This window comes from Heterocephalus glaber, unplaced genomic scaffold, assembly GCF_053883595.1.
Source record: "Heterocephalus glaber isolate CG9 unplaced genomic scaffold, H.glaber_assembly_v1.0 deba00001447, whole genome shotgun sequence".
Taxonomy (NCBI): domain Eukaryota; kingdom Metazoa; phylum Chordata; class Mammalia; order Rodentia; family Bathyergidae; genus Heterocephalus; species Heterocephalus glaber.
Genome location: NW_028258299.1, coordinates 7,821,566 through 7,838,408, shown reverse-complemented (window position 1 = coordinate 7,838,408; position 16,843 = coordinate 7,821,566). Strand labels below are relative to the sequence as shown.

General features: G+C 41.7%; 1 protein-coding gene across 15 annotated transcripts in view; it reads right to left on the bottom strand.

The window, feature by feature from the left end:
* The window catches only part of Vps13d (vacuolar protein sorting 13 homolog D), a 255,741-nt gene that overhangs the window by 156,345 nt on the left and 82,553 nt on the right, over positions 1-16,843 (bottom strand). For all 15 annotated transcript variants that reach the window (XR_002389017.2, XM_004863532.4, XM_013065081.3 and 12 more), the window contains 7 exons: positions 15,891-16,046; positions 14,369-14,579; positions 13,896-13,970; positions 9,658-9,864; positions 8,215-8,304; positions 4,535-4,675; positions 2,205-2,327 (listed from right to left, as the gene is read on the bottom strand). Coding sequence is in view for 14 of the 15 variants with exons in the window: in XM_004863532.4 (XP_004863589.2) it covers positions 2,205-2,327; positions 4,535-4,675; positions 8,215-8,304; positions 9,658-9,864; positions 13,896-13,970; positions 14,369-14,579; positions 15,891-16,046 (1,003 nt within the window). In the remaining variant the exon portion in view is untranslated. The remainder of the gene's footprint in view (positions 1-2,204; positions 2,328-4,534; positions 4,676-8,214; positions 8,305-9,657; positions 9,865-13,895; positions 13,971-14,368; positions 14,580-15,890; positions 16,047-16,843) is intronic.

Genomic DNA, 16,843 nt, shown 5'->3' with positions numbered 1-16,843 from the left:
AGGGGCAAAGGGGAAGGAAGTGGGAGGGCTAGGAGAAAGGATAGAAGGGAATGGGATTCATATGAGAAAATGGAAAAATAGGAACAAAATCTTTGTAAATGGGGAGGACTGGAGGGGTTGAAGGGAGGGCTGGGCAAGGGTGAAAAATAAGAACCAAGAGAGACTATGTAAAGGTGCAAATTCCCAATGATGAATGTCATTATATTGTATACCTAAAATGTACCAATGATTAGAATGAATAATCGATAATGTAAAACAGGAAGAAAAGGTCCAAAGGGGTAGGGGTAGTGGGAGGGGCAGGGGAAAGGAAAGAAGGGAAAGGAAAAATGATGAGAAATGGAAAAAATGGAAATAAAGTCTTTGTAAATAGGGAAGGGTGGAGGGTGTGAAGGGAGGGCAGGGAAATGGGGAAAAAATAAGAACCAAGATGCATTATGTAAAGGTACAATTCCCAATGAGAAATGTAATTGTGTTGGATACCTACAATGTACCAATAAAAGAATTTAATACAAAAAAAAGAGTATCACCCAGCAATTGTTAATAAGAAAAGATGTTTTGAAATTTAGAAATATTCAGTTATGTGTGATTTAAAGGAATAACATACTTTTATCAGCTGAAGTAGCCTTAAAACTCAAGTTTTAATGTTGCACAGGAATTTAACATAGATAAGGTAGCTTATTAACTATAGAGAAAGAAATGAGAAAGTTTAATACAAAGTGAGGGGCCGGGGAAGAGACAGAGACAGTGAGAGAAAGAGGGAGGGGGAGGGGAGAGGGGAGAGGGACAGGTTCTTCATCTGCTTCCTTAAGATTAGGCCTTCCTACGTGTCAGTGTTTGCACTGACTGGATTTACAATCTCACAATATAAATAACATGAGAAACACACTCTCTTGCTCTCTTGGACACAGAACATATTGTGATGATTATTTAGAGTCTTCTGGATAGACTATTGTAATACTTTATTTTTTTTTCTTTTATTTCCTCATTTATTTTGTGGTGCCAGGTTTTTGAGCCCAGGGCCTCACACATGCTAGCCAAGTACTTTACCACTGAGCTACATCCCCATCTTTTTTTATACTTTTATTTTTTATTTTGAGACAGTGTCTCACTCAACTGTCCAGGCTGGCCTCAAAGTTGTGATCCTTCTGCCTCAGCCTCCAGAGTAGCTAGGATTAGAGACATGTGCCACTGCGCCCAGCTGTAATGGTTTCTTGAGGCACAAACTGGGTAGGGTAAAGGAGGAGCCAGAATGGAAGCTGACACTATCTGAAGAGCCCTGGCTCCTAAGCAGCGATCTTGAGACTCAGGAACAACAGCCTGGGAACCCAATGAACAAGCACAGCTGATGCCTCTTTGTCTCTCCCAGAAGGACAGAGCAGACAGAAAGTCTGCTTGTGTACCCCGAAGGAGACGAATGAGCACAAATACTTCATACACGAAGAAAATCCATCCTCCCATGACATGTTTGCAGACCAGATGGAATTCTCAAGTATTCACAAGCTATGTGAAGTCTGGCCAAAATTCCCCAGAGAAAAGGCACTGAAAAGAGTCCGAGGAGCTGAATTTGGATGACAATGGCTTGTGGAACAACCAGGACCATGCAGTTGTCCATCACAACCTCCCAGCCAGTGCTGGGGAAAAGAGAGCCCCATGGTGAGGATTAAACAAGGGAAGAAAACATGGTCTACAGAGAACACACTGGCTCCTCCTTCCTCAAGAGGCTGGGTATTCAATTCTTCTCACTTTAATGAACAATGCAGGGCTCCCATTTGAAAACGTTTTCCACACGGGATGCTGCCCTCCTTCTTTTTAAGAATTCATACAAATCCTTTATCCTCTAGCTTCATATGGCAGAAAAGATGTTTTTAAAAATCCCATCAACTGGAAAACTAATGTTTTGATGAGTACAACACAAACCAGCAACCCCCCAGTCCCAACACACTCTCAGGTGCACCAGGTCACCCACGGCGGTCCCAGAATTCAGGGATTAGGCACTGAGCTCTGTCTCCCATGCATGAGTGGAGGGAGAGACCACAAAAAAGCCCAGGAGTTGGTGCCAGAAAACTGTCCACTACAAAGATTAAAACAGAACAATAGAAGAGAGAATGGGCTATAGATTTTTCCATGAAGAATGACAGCTCTACTTGAATCTCTCAGGGAAGCACTGCTCTGTAAACCAACAATGATTCAGACAGAAATCTTACTTTGCCCAAAGTATGGCGGGTCCACTGATGAGCCGATCCAGTCTTCTGAGTGGGCCGAATCTGGCTCCTTGTCTTCTCGGCAATAATCCGCCATCCACGATTCCTTGGTACTTACATACTGGTCTGGAAAGAATCACCGAGGAGATTAAGGTAAGTAGGAAACAGTGAGGGTTCAGGTCAAACAGTCTGGATCCAGCAAACAAGCTTTTACTGAGTGTTGCCTGCATGTCAGGCAGAACTCAGCTCCAGGGATGACAGTAACAGGCATAAAACAGCCAGCACCACCAAGCTACACCAGGATGTGAAAGTCGCTACAACAAAGACATAAACAAAAGCCCTGGGCACAGAAGTGGGGAGACTGATTTTGCTTTGGCAGCAACACAGGCGTGTGCATCAAGGTCCAGGAAAGTGTTCACAGAGGTGGAGGTCACTGCTCTGAATCCTGAGGAAGGAACAGTTTAGAGCACAGCTGTCCCACCTTCCAACCTTCCTGGCTTACACTGAGGGAAGAGGAAGTGTCCTGGGCCATATGTATACAGAATAGTATATAGTATATGTAGATGAGTGCCAAATCTTCCTTTTTAAAGTATTTTTACTATAACCTTTTTAAAAAGAGGGCAACGTAAAATGAAAACTAGTGGGATATTTGACCTTATTTTGTGAAAGTAAGGTATCAATGTCTGGTTCCACTGCCACCTACTCAGGCTATGCTCAGGCACCACACAATCAAGTCATGAAAAATACTGCTAAAAATCACATAATAATGTTAGAAGTTCATGATCTTGTGGGGCCACATTACTAGCTGTCCAGGACCACATGCAGCCCACAGGCTGTGGTCTGGATACACCTGGCTTAGCATTTGCCTGTGGGACTGGGCCTGGGGTAATATTCTAGACAGAAGGAACAGCATACACAAGATTTGAAGACAGAAAAGTCCTGAATATTCTCGTGAGACTTTAGCACAGCATACTGGTGCAGGGACATAGCACAGCAATCTAGAAAAGAAAAGGATTTGGCTTGTGAAGAACACAATATCCCATGCTAAGAAAGGGTATGGCATCCATTAAAACACAAACTCAAAAGTCCTGCAGCAATCCCTCATGGATAGTTTTATTTTTTAGAGAAGACAATTATAATGGAAATAGGAGGTTAACAAAATAATTATGAGGTTCTATACCTGAATAAAGATCTTTTATACCTAGTAACTATATTTTATGAAACAAAAATTATTAGTTTCTAGTTTTCAATTCCAAATCTTGGCTATTGCAATGAGATTTATTTAAACACTAAGAGGTCATAGCAATGTTTCTGGGGTTCCAAACACTGTTAGGAGTAAGAAATTAAAAGTTTTTTTTAAAAATTGACAAATGGGTCTTTTGGGAGATATTTTTAACAGACAGATGCTCATCAGAAATACTAACAGGAGTCCCTTTGAGGTAAACTTTTGTTTACTGGAACTTTTTGAAGAACTAAAACAAACTGTCGAACCCTCCAGATTATGTAAAAATAACAGAAGGGTCATATTAATACAGTTCAAAAGGGTCCTCTTTACCTTACTCCGATGGGGGTAAAGTTACAGATATTCTAATAGCATCGACCAACATACATACTGAAGAAAGTTCGCAATTTATAACAGTACCTGTTAGTGCTCAAAGATAACACAGTACCACCAAAATTAGATCATGTAGAACAACAAATCAGTGAATGTGAGTTTTTATAGCAAATGTACAAACTGCCTGATAATATGATACTGCTACTCTGTTGTTAGAAGACTGAAACAAAAAATATGAGAGTGGTTCTCATTTACCACATCAAATCCAAAAACGTGTAAGTCGGGGTGACTAACTTTTGGAACGCACACCATGAGCCAACCAATCCTGTAAGTAAATTCATTTTCAGAGTTAGGTCAGCATTGTACTTGCCAGAAAACAATACAGGTAACTTACTTCGCTATAAAATCAAGGTCAAAAATCATACCTTGAAGAGGTACTCTGTGTAAAGCCTGAAAGAAATCTAAATTCGCTTCCAGGCATTTAATAAACCCTACTGACCAAGCATTAAGAGGAGAAAGCTCACCGTGGCCATTTACATTTCCCAAGGAGTCTGGCCTCTTGCTTGCTCACAAAAGCATGAACATGGGCTGCCAATTCTTAAGAGGTGGATCGAGAAGAATCCTGAGCCACGTTAGAGTTTACTAGGAAAGCAGCCATGATGGATGAGCAGTGCCAGGCAGGGCACCAAGCATTTGCTCACCTAGGAGTAACAGGCATCCAGACTAGGAGCTCATGTACAGCAAGGCACCAGTCTACAACAGGCGGCTCTCCACTCACCAATGAGTACAGAAGTGATGTTGACATCCAAACGGGGTTTAGCCTTGGCCTCCAGCTTCAGGCGAGGAGGATGGAGCCGGCTCGCTGCCTGTTGTTGCCAGGATATAGAACACGGCCAGGGCTCAATAAATGGCTCCCAGCCTACAAGAACAAGGGAAATAAGACATCTGTTCAGCAGATATCAAGAGTTTACAGGGAAGTACGGTTCACAAATGCTCAGCAAGGACCGACTGGAACTTAATAGCTCCAATTCAACTTCGCAATGAAAGCACCACTTTCAGCTGCAAGTCACCCTCAGATGTCTGTGTTACTCCACGGGTATGAGTGGAAGGGCATCAGTGACCTCCACCATGGTCTTGTGGAGACAGCAAGGCAGGGATACACATGCCCCAATCCATTAAAGGGCTGCCAGGACCTGTTCTTGTGCCACTTAAGTTGGAAAAAGGAGTCTCAGACTCAGGCTAGAAAAGAAACACTGTGGCCTGTTAACTATTACATTTCACTCTCCTGATTACATGAACAATCAATTAGTGACTACACAGGTATATCTAGAGACTCATTAACTTGAAATTCTAAAATATTTATCTTAAAATATGCCATATGCACAAAGGAACTTAAACAACACACATGTACACTTTAAAGAAAATTCTACTACAAACACTTACACATCCACTATTCAACTTCAGAAACAGGAAATTAAAAGTCCCTTCGAAAACCCCAAGTGCCACCCATCCACCTCCTTCCCGCCAGCCATCTCCCGTCCAACTGCAGGCTAACACTTGAGTTGTCAGTTAATTATTTCCTTGCTCTTCTTCATAATTTTACCACACGTCTGTAAGTCTCTTAAGAACATATTAATTCATCTGTCCTGTACATGGTCTTCACATAAATAGAAGGTAGCTGTTGTCTTCTTTAAGTTTCTATCTTTGCGCAACACGCCTTTGAGCTTATCACTGCACACTGATGAGGGAGACTGGGATACATTTGTTTTCCACCACAGAATGGTAAACTATTGATGCACACACAACTTACTACCCATTCTACTCCTGAAGGACACTGCCTTAACCTATTAGGAAGAATACTGCAATAGGCCACCTTGTACACGTTTCCTACTATACACAGGCAAGGGAGTCTCTAGGGGACAGATCTGAAAAGCAGTGTACAGACCCTTAATTAAGGATGCTTATACTCAATTGTACTGGCTCACATCCATTAATTTTCCCAAGTGGTTGTACCGATTTATAATTCTAGTAGCAAGAGCTATGGCTCACATCTGCACCACTACATAGTGGTGTCATACTTAATTTTTGCCAGTCAGTCTGCTGGGTAAGAAAAATGGTGTGTCAGCAGGGAATGTGGTGCACACCTGTAATCCCAGCTACTTGGGAGGCTAAGGCAGGAGGAGGATCACAAGTTCAAGGTCAACCTGGGGAACTCAGTGAACTAGGTGTGATGGCACATGCCAATAAACTGGTTCTCTGGGAGAGTGAGGCCCAGCCCAGACCACTTAGCACCATATGGAGATCCTGTCTCAAAAAATTTTTTCAAAGGTTAAAAAGAGCTGAGGGCCAGGGATTTAGCTCAGTAATGCCACAGCCTGCCTCATAAGTGGAAGGTCCCGAGTTTGATCCCCGGTACCAAAAAAAAAAAAAAAAAAAAAAGAGCTGAGAATGTGGTCTAGTGCAAAGGCCCTGCATTCAATCTCTAGTACTTTAAAAAAAAAAAAAAATTCTTAATTAAAAAATAAGTAAAATAAAGGGCTGGGGATGTGGCACAGTGGTAGGGTGCCTGCCTAGCATGCTGGAGGCCCCCAGCTTAATGGGGGGGGGGGGGCTCTGTGATTTAAAAGATTCTTTTTTTTTTGGTACCAGGGATCAAACTCGGGACCTTGAACTTTTGAGGCAGGCGGCGGAACCACTGAGCTAAATCCCCAGCCCTAAAAGATTCTATTTTTCAAAGCCAGCCACAATTTTGAAGGGGAGAAGACAAGGATGAAACCAACTCCCCATGATGAAGGTATCCATTATGTACTGCAAATATACACGAATAAAATTTTTAACTTTTAACTAATTTTTTTTTGGGGGTACTGGGGATCAAACTCAGGACCTTGCACTTTCGAGGTAGGCCCCGGAACCACTGAGCTAAATCCCCAGCCCCTTTTTAACTAATTTTTAAACATACTCATTCAATCAGTCATAGTGCAAATGTAGGCATCAGCCTCCTTATACCATTGGGTACTTAGCGAGCTGAACAGGTTCTTACAACTGTAAAAGTAAGTTAACAGGGAAAATAAATGATTCTCAGAAAAATAACTACCATGTGCCCTGTGAGTTCCTTTCAACTAGGAAGACCTGAGCCATTGTTCTAAAGTTAGACATTGTGAACGAGAAGGTAAGAGTGTGGCCTTCAAGTGACTTCAGAACAAAGGGAAAATGTTAGCTACCATATAATTAAATGTGATGTGTACTCTAGAACAATCGGCAGCAGCACAGCAAATGCAGGCTTCATTTTCCACTGGAATAAAAGGCAGGAATCGCAGCGTAGGTTTCAGCCTGCACTGCACAGCACTACCATTTTTACTCTGGGCACACCAACCAGCAATGCTGATGGGAACAAAGTTCTTTAAACTCTCTTAACGGCACACACAACTACAGCATAAACCACATGGCCTTCGTAACTGTGACCTTCTAAACCTCAATCTGCTTTCCGTCTGCTGTCATTTAGATATGGTTCGCCCCCCGCAAGTTTTGTGTTCTGGAAGATAGGTCCCCAGGGGGTGGGACCCTTAGGAGGTGGAAGCTACTATGAAGTCCTTAGGGCACGCAGGGCACGCCCCAGAAGAGACTAACACAGTTCCCACCCGGTTCTCCTGGGTCAGCGTGGTCCTGGAACCCAACCCCAGTTGATCTCCGGCTTCCCCAACTGCAGCATGAGCTCTCGCTCTCACTCTCACAGGCACTACTGCCAGGATGCCATCCACCATCAGGCTCTTTCCACATACCATGCCAAGAGGACAGACAGCCTGTCTGGACTTCAGCCCTCAGAGCTGTGTGTTACATAAACCTCTTTTCGTTACAAAGTAGTCTGCCTCAGATATTTTATTATAGTAATGAAAATGGGCTATTACAAGGCCCTTACTTTGGTCTTTCCAAAGGGAGGAGAAACCTGAAAATGCCTTGCAGTATCATTCAGGTTTCCAGTCTCCAGAAATCCAGCTTGCTGGGATCAACTGCATTTTGCTCGGGGCATAGGTAGGGTGGAATATACATTATTCCTGACTCAGTAGGCTTCCAATGGAACAAAGAGGCCCAGTGGTGTAGTAGAGACTTGAAGTTTAAAATCCTTATAGACATAAATCTCCCTGAAATTTGGCTACTATCAAACAGCTAAACAAGGACTAAACAAATGATCCTTCACTGCTGAACAATATCAAGTTCGAGAATGAGCCAAACTTCAGGATCAGAAAGAATTAACTATGAAAACTTACTTTTAAATAATTCAGTTCCAACACATAACATACAGTTTTATAAAAACAGAAGATCTGGATCTTCTGTGTTTATGTGGTCACTTGCTTTTAATCTTCCCGCCTTTACACTTTCCCTCATGTATGCAGCAGTGGGCCCAGGCAAACATTAAGATTTAATTTTTAAATCTCACTATACCACGTGCTTTACACTAACCTGAGAGAGCGCGGTTATAATAATCTCCAGACAGGGTGAAGTGGGCGTAGCCTTCAGGACTGGTTCGCACGTGCTGAAGAAAATTCAGACCTGCAATGAAAGCAAATCTTACTGCAGCAGCAGGGCAGGAGCAACCGAAAGTGCCCTGTACAACAAATCACAGCAGAGATGTTGATTATAGCCAACACCCGTGATCTCAGAGGACAGCACACAAAATTGTGACATTGTTTATTTATCACATATTTCCCATCAATTTTGATTTTTTAAAAGACTGCATTAAAGTATTACGTATCTTAATCACTAAGCTTTTTGGCAACCCCCTCACCATGGTGTGCTTGGTACAGGGGCCTCAACTGCCTCCCCCAAGTCCTAGCTCAGGCACAGGGGGCCTTCAGGAACAGAAAAAGGTATTTCTACCTGAATATATGAAAAGAGAGCAGAATGACCAGGGCAAGCATGTCCTGATGGATACTAGCTCAAAATTTTAAGACTACCATAGAAAAATAAGAAATATTCCAATTATTCTCTAGAGAAAAGATACTGGCTTTAAAAAAAAGTGGCCCTAGCAAGGCCTGACAGTACAAGGAAAAAGGCAACATCCATGATGTGCAGAGGGCTGGATTAAAACCCTAGAACCAAATTCTCTCAAAGGGAGAAGAGATCAGCAAGAAAGAAACAATGGGAAATGCAAAGCAAATCCAGCAGTGAACTTTCATCTCTCTCCCCAGAAGCCTCATCTACCTGCTTCAAGGAAGCCCTGAATTACACAGCACCTTGCCCTGGTCCTCGTTCTACCAATAAAGCTCACATATGAGCAGTGTGTCACCTCTGTGTACCCTCCAGAGGAGACGCCAAGGTGAGCTTTCTTACAAGATTCTGATCTGTTTTTTAAGCAAGAACCAAGGTAGAAGCATTATTTTCTCAGTGTATCTGTCTGCTGAAGGGGTAAGGGTCTGTGCAGAGGACTGAATCCAGGGCACCTCCAGCTCCTTTTATTTTTTATTTTGAGATAAGGCCTTGCTATATTGCCCAGGCTGGCCTCAAATCTGGTCCTTTCACCTTGGCCTCCCAAGTAGCACGGCTTGCAGGCATATACTACCACACCTGGCTCTTTAGTCTGTCTTTTAATTGCCTCTAGTAATGATATTCACTCCAATATTCAGATACATAAAAGAATAAGCAAAATGGGGAGACAGGGAATTATTCAGCTAGACCTGCTAATATAATGGAAATTTTATGACAATTTCTATTAATTCTAAGCTTGAAGGCCACATATGGCAAATAAATACAAATTTCTGTAAAACATACAAATGAAAAACATATGTAAAACCATTATCACTCATATTACTAAGCAGAAGAGAGCAAAAATAACATTCTTTTTAAAGGCCCAAAGAATTCAGAAATCACTGAAACCATGCAAGATGAAGTCAGCTCAGCACTCACGGGAGAAGGTGAGCTCAGCAAGAGGCACGTCACAGTCCATGCAGTCATCAATGAAGCAGATGCACACGCTCTCGGCTTTGACCTCTACTCCCGAGATCCTTGGGGCCGGCACAGTCCCCGGACTCTCTCGGCTGCCAGCGGCCAGAGAAAGAGAGTGCAGTGGCTCTGCGTTCTTGAACAACCAACTTGCTGCCTTTTTCAACTGGCCTTCAAAGAAATTAAAAGGTGAGCGATTCCACCAGTTTCCGTAGCTACCTTGGCTACTCACAGGAAAGTGACACGGTTCTATTGGGACCTACTGGACGGCCTAAGAAAGCTGTAGATGTGGGGGCAGCTGCTAGCACAGTACCAGCAATTCTGCTTCTGAGCAATGAGAATGAGGCCCTCTGCTGCACACCTGCCCCCCAAGTCTACCAGACCTCTCGCGATCTGACCCACAGCGCCTCCAGGAGGCCATCCTCCTCCTCTAGCATCTGTTGAAGGAGAGACCGAGATTCTAGATGCCACTTGGTACTTACGGACCTATTCATCTTTGCTATGTAGTTTTATATACACTGCTGTGCTACTTTGTGAACTGTCCTCAAATGTTTTCTCCTGGAGGACAGAGAGCAATAAAAGAATTGCATGTGTGTTATATAGAACTGTTAAACGACAGCTGCCTGAATACAACCAGACTGCTAATGCCCCCTTACCCTCCGCCAAGAAGTGAGAGAACAGCAGTGCCATCCCCCACTCATCCGTCACCGAGGCAGAGCACGGACACGGACAGTGAGATGGTTAAGGGCACAGACTCTGGAGGGCTGTGGGTTTGGGGGCAAGCCACTGGATCCGCCTGAGTCCTGCAGCACTCAGAAGACTGATGATATGAAGGAGAAGTAAGCGAGTTCGCCAAGCAGAGCACTGCCTGCAATTACAGTACGACCAAGTTCTGTTCCGGGAGAATTGTTCATAAGTCAGATTCATTCATAACCCGACAGTAAGTCTTATACAGTACACCTGTGAAAGTTTGCAACTTGAATGTTCATAAGCTGAGGACTTATTGTTCCAGCTCTTTTATAGTTCTTTTTTTTTTTCCTGGTACCAGGGATCAAACTCAGGACCTTGCACTTGCCAGGCAGCACCACTGAGCTACATCCCCAGCCCTATAATCAGTTGTTATTTCTTAGTAGCTGGCTCTTCTGTCAGATCTGTGGCAGCACTAGAGTGTTCATGTTCAAGAAACTCTTATTTATCTTTACTACTTTTTATTTGTTAATTTTTTTTCATTAATTTTATTGGTACATTTTAGGTATATAATATGCTGACATTCATTATTGGGAATTTGTACCTTTACATATCTTGGTTCTTATTTTTTTTCCCCATTCTCCTGCCCTCCGTTCAACTCCTCCATCCTTCCCTATTTACAAAGACTTTGTTTCCATTTATTTTCTTTTCTCATATTTTTTCCTTTCCCTTCTTTCCTTTTCCCTACCCCTCCCACTTCCCCTTCGGATCTTTTCTCCCTATTTCACATTATTACACATTTTGATCCTTATTTACACTTTCAGTTTCTCACATCAGAGAAACTATTCAGTATTTACACATGTGTATCTTTACTACTGACAGAACTAAGTAAAAAAAAAAAAAAAAAACTAAGTATTTTTAATTAGTAAACTGAAAGGCTCTTAGAACTTTAAAAAAGTCTCAGGAAGCTGAAGCAGGAGGACTGCCATGAGTTCAAGGCCAGCCTGAACTACATAGTGAGACCCTATCTCAAAAAACAAAAAAGTAAAAAGAATTTTTAAAAATGTGTTTGAATTGTTAAAGATAGAATAAAAAGTATAGGAAAAATAAACACTAAGGAGTATAAAATAAACTAAAAAGCAATGATGTCTGGGTAAAAAGGAAACTACAGAACACAAGATAACAACTACATCTTTATTTTTTTTCAAGATGAAATTGATGCAAAGCATTATATTACAAGACCAGCATTTCACATGTAATTGGTCAGAGTGTGACCTGTGTGATCTTTTTAGAAAAGGATCTGTCAATTCAAATGAAGAGCCTGAAAAATATGTCTCCACCCTTTGGTCTAATATTTACAATACTACACCTCTCAACCCAGGAAATACATAAAGATGAACACGGAAGAATAAAACACAAGTGAAGGATGGTTAAATAAATTATATCTATAGAATCAATGTAAAAAAAAAAGTTTGCAAATAATTTTAATGCCATGGAAAGATGATGCTCATGTAATATTAAGTATATCATAGTAAAATTACAACTCAATACAATATTATTTAAAAGGTTTTGTTCATTTTGCAATGGAACACAGGGGCACTCTACTGAGCTACTTCCCTAGCATGTTTTATTTTGAGACAGGGTCTCACTAAGTTGCATGCACTGGCCTCAAACTCCTGCCTCTGCTTCCTGAGTAGCTGGGATTACAGGTGTGCCCCGACTTATTTCTGCAATAGAACAGTCCTGACTTGTCAAGGGAGGGGGCTCCAATACCTCCTGTGGATGCCTGAAACCATATACAGTACCAAACCTCACAATTTAATGCCTTCTCCATCGTAAGAATTTACTGTCCAGGGCCGGAGATTTAGCTCAGTGGTTTCGCCACGTGCCTTGCAAGTGCAAGGACCCAAGTTCGATCCCCGGTACAAAAAAAAAAGAATTACTGTCCCATAACTTTTGCAGCTTGAGGTACAATACAAAAATTAGCACAAAGTTTTTATTCTTCTTAATTTAATGAACAGAAGATCCATTCTTAGTATAGATCTTGGCAACTTTGACATATGATTTTTTTTTTCTTTCCTTACCAAGACAAGAACTTTCACCTTTCATTGACAGGAAGTTCTTTACAGCGTCTCCTTAGCATATCTGAATTGTCACTATCACTATTCTTCTGCTTTGGGTCATTACTAAGTTAAATAAGGGTTTCTTCAACATGAAAACTGCAACACTGCCACAGATCTGACAAATGAGCTAGCTACTAAGTGTCTACTAATAGGTAGCATATACTGTGTACATATGCAGGACAAAGAGAAGATTTGTGTCCTGGGAGGACAAAGTGAGGTTTCATCATGCTGCTTAGAAGGGCATGCTATTTAAAGCTTATCTATTATTCATTTCTAGGATTTTGCATTTGATGTTTTCAGATCAAGGCTGGACATGGAAAACCAAAACCACAAAAAGTGAAACCATGGGTAAGAGGGAACTACTTTATATTCTATAACTATACAAAATAACAGGCCGGGGATTTAGCTCAGTGGTTTTCACCGCCTGCTGCGCAAGTGCAAGGACCCGAGTTCAATCCCCAGTACCAAAAAAAAATCAACAACAACAACAAAAAACTATACAAAATACCATGCGCGTGTGTGTGCCTGTGTGTGTGCCTGTGTGTGTGTGTGTGTGTACACAACATCTATAAGTATGTGTGGCTACACACAGTACCCAGGGAAACAGGAAGCAAACGTTGGGCCAGGGATTTAGCTCAGTGGCATTGTGCCTGCCTCTCAAGCACAAGGTCCTGAGATTGATTCCTGGTACCGGAAAAAAAAAAAAGAAAGAAAGAAAGCAAATGTTTGCGTGCACGCAAGTGTAAGGATAGGAAGGAAGTACAGCACGGGCTTCATTCCTCTTTCTTAAGATAAATCGGAACCCAGAGGTGATACAGTAAGATGCAGCAGAAAGACCTGGGCTCTGGAGTCAGGTAGACCTGGCTTTAAGACTGTCTCAGGCCCTCACCAATGGGTGACCACAAACAAATTTACTTAACCTATGTTTAGTTTCCTCACCTCAAGTGGGGACGATTAAGAGCTACTTCCAAAGGCCATGAAACTCCCAAAGAAACCCTAGAGAGTTCAACGAATGGCCATGGATGATTAGAGCCACCAGATTACCACCACCACCATCGATAACAATGGGCAACATGCCTGCATGCCAGGCCCTCTCCTCTAGCCAGGGCCCCTTATCCTTGATACACAGATAAGGAAGCTCTGGGACAGAAAAGCTAAGCCACTTGCCCAAAGTCACTAATAAGTGGCTAACAAGAGGCAAAGGAGTCCTGGTAGTTAACTCCAGAGCCCATGTTTTATTCCATGAAAATCTATGCAGCCCCTAGAAGATACATCAAGGATCTTCTAAACATACACCAGCTCTCTAAGTCAGCTTATGGGAATGGAGGAGGAAACAGGAAGGAAGTATGTTGTCAAGAAGAACAACAGACCATGGAATTTCATTTGAATTACCTTGACACACCAAAAGAGCTTTGCGACAGTCATCCATGCTGAATCCCAGCTCCTGCAGTCTGGCCAGCTGTAACTCTAGGAAATAAATATGTAAATTAATCCACAGTCCTACTTAAAAGAAATTCAGAAATAGTGATTGAAATTGCTTTTGACAAAAATGGGCTCCTAATGCTAACTTCTATCAAGTGTTCCCTGATTAAGGAAAACTCTCAAAGTTTAAAATCAGACATAAGCATTAGTCATAGAACTGTGGAAATGAACTGTAAGAGGTAAAACAGCAGTTGTAGTGTAGGCTACAGCAGTTGGTTTGGGGTGTTTTGTTTTAAATAAAAATTAGTCATACTTAAGACTTTCAATTATACTTAATAGCAAATAATTAGACTCTGAACAATTTAATTATGCAAAAGAATAGTGGAAAACTTAAAAAGAAGGGTTATCAGGAAGACTGTGTGGGTGTACAGTTAAATACCTACCCAAGATGGGATCTAAGGCATGTCTTGTTCCTTCTCTGCTTTCCTCTCCAACTTGAGATGCACCTGGAAGGTGACTGCTAACAGAGTCTGCCTCCAAGGCCACTGAGTCTGGCACTGCAGCATTAGCTTGCTCTGGGATGGATTTGGCAATGGCAAGAAACAGCTGAACATCATTATAGGAGAGTCTGATATCCAGGGTTTGTAAATGAATCTAAAATTTAAAAGGTGGCAATTTTTTAATGTTTTTGGTTTTTCATCCACATCTCTTATAGATGTAAATCCTATTAAGTTCTAAAAGTCCAACAGATATGACAGTAAGTTTCTCATTCAAAAGACTGCAAAGAGCCAAGCAAGCAAGCGCGCGCGCACACACACACACACACCCCTATAATCTCAGCACTCAGGAGGCTGAGGCAGAAGGATCATCACAAGTTTGAGGCCAGGCTGTGTTACATAGTGAGACCCTGTCTCATACACAAATAAATGAATGAATGAATGACTGCGAAGACCTTGAGTTAAGCACTAGTAACCATGAGGTAAGATGTCTCAGCAATAAGACCAAATGGCCACAAAATACACCAAATTTAAAAAATACTAAGCTACATAGGAATAACAATAAATACATACATATATACATACACACAGACCTAAAATAGTTATTATAGCAATTAATGCTTCAGCAGGATGAATTTTATACAAATGTATTAAACATTACATCACGATCAGAGAAGGGCTCAGGAAGAGACAGGACAAACTATTACAACATTGTGCTGATTAATTTTGCATGGGCCTATTTAGTTTTGTTAAATCTCTGAAACAAACTAACCAACAGAATTTATCTCTTCTTCACTCAAGCACAACCTTATATGAGTCACGTTTGGCAACAGTACTTCCTGAACTCCAGTCTTCCATGGGTGAAGGCAGCACAGAGCCAAGGCCAGGCCTCAGTACAGGGTGACCCTGGACGGTGGCGCCCAGGGCTTGGGGCTCAGGGCTTTCTTCATTCACCTTTTCTGTTTATGGCCTTCTGTGAGGTACCAGTAAGACTGAAAACCAACATAGTTTTTCTTCTTCAATCTCCTATCATCCAAATGGACTGATTAAACATACCCTTTCTACCCAAAAAAACCCAGCACCTAATTCCTGCACCTCAGGTGCGTGCCTGGCTTTCCCTGTCTTCCTCCCTGGCCAGGTCAGATCTTCCTCTGCTCCACCCTGACTAGAATGCACTCCCTCTGCTCTCCATCCTGCCCTTCCTCCACACTGACCTGATCTGCTCCCCGCCCTGAGGAGTGTCACTGCCCATGAAGACTTGTACAGAACTTCAGGATGATACCAGACAGTTACAAGGTCTTTCGTCTTCCCCAAAACTGCAAGATCGTCCAGAACAAACAGAACATCAGATTTACTTAGTGAGCTGCTGAAGTCACTAAGATACTTTTGGCTCCAAATAAGCTGGCACCTGCAGGGGACAGTGTCTGAGAGTACGTGTACCAGTGTGTTAGAGATTTTTCATGGTTACCTCTAGGACAGGAGGAAAATCTTCACTATTGAATGCATCCATCAATCCAGAGCTATTCTGGTAAGAAGAATTCCCCACCAGCTCCACTTGAATTTGCACTGGGTCAACAATGGAAAGAGCTGTATCGTGCTCATTCCCCAGTCGGCACGAAAACACCTAGAGAATGAAAGGCACCATGGCATGGGTTACTGGGCATCCGCACAGAGGGCCCATCTCCAGAGCAGTCAGCCTTGTGTTAGTACAACAGTTATGACTGCTAAACAAAGACCAAAACCAGTGAGGTGCTCTCACCCATTGCCAAGAGCAGGAGGAAAGGGCAGGTAACAATTCACCCCACAGGCTGACAGGTCTCAGCCCTCTGACCCATGAATCTTATTTCTTTTAGGAACCAGCCTAAGGAAATAATGCAAAATATAGAAATCTCACTGAACCATTTTTTAATTATTAAAAAAATCAAGAGCAACAAAGGTTATATCATATCTAAATGGGACATTCTATAGTTTTTGTTTTGTTTTTTTTTTTTGCAGTGAACCTGTCCAGGCCTGGGGATTCCTTAGTTAGTTGGTTTTTGTTTATTGGGGTTTTAAAAAATTTTATTGGTACATTTTAGGTATACAATATAATGACATTCATCATTGGGAATTTACATGATCTATCTTGGTTCTCTTTTTTTTTTTATAGTCATTTTTAAGTGATCATACAGAATGTAAGTAGTTACAACTCAGATTATATGGAAATATAACCCAATCAATATAATTATAACTTTCTCTCAAGGAAAGAAACAACAAAATGTCAACAGAATTATAAAGTAGGAAGATAGGTGATTTTTCTCTGGCCTCAGAATTACATAATTAACAATACATTAATTATTGAAGCTGGGAGATAGGTACATAGGTTCATTACTTTGTACATGTTTGAACTGTTCTATAATGAAATGTGAAAAATAAATATGT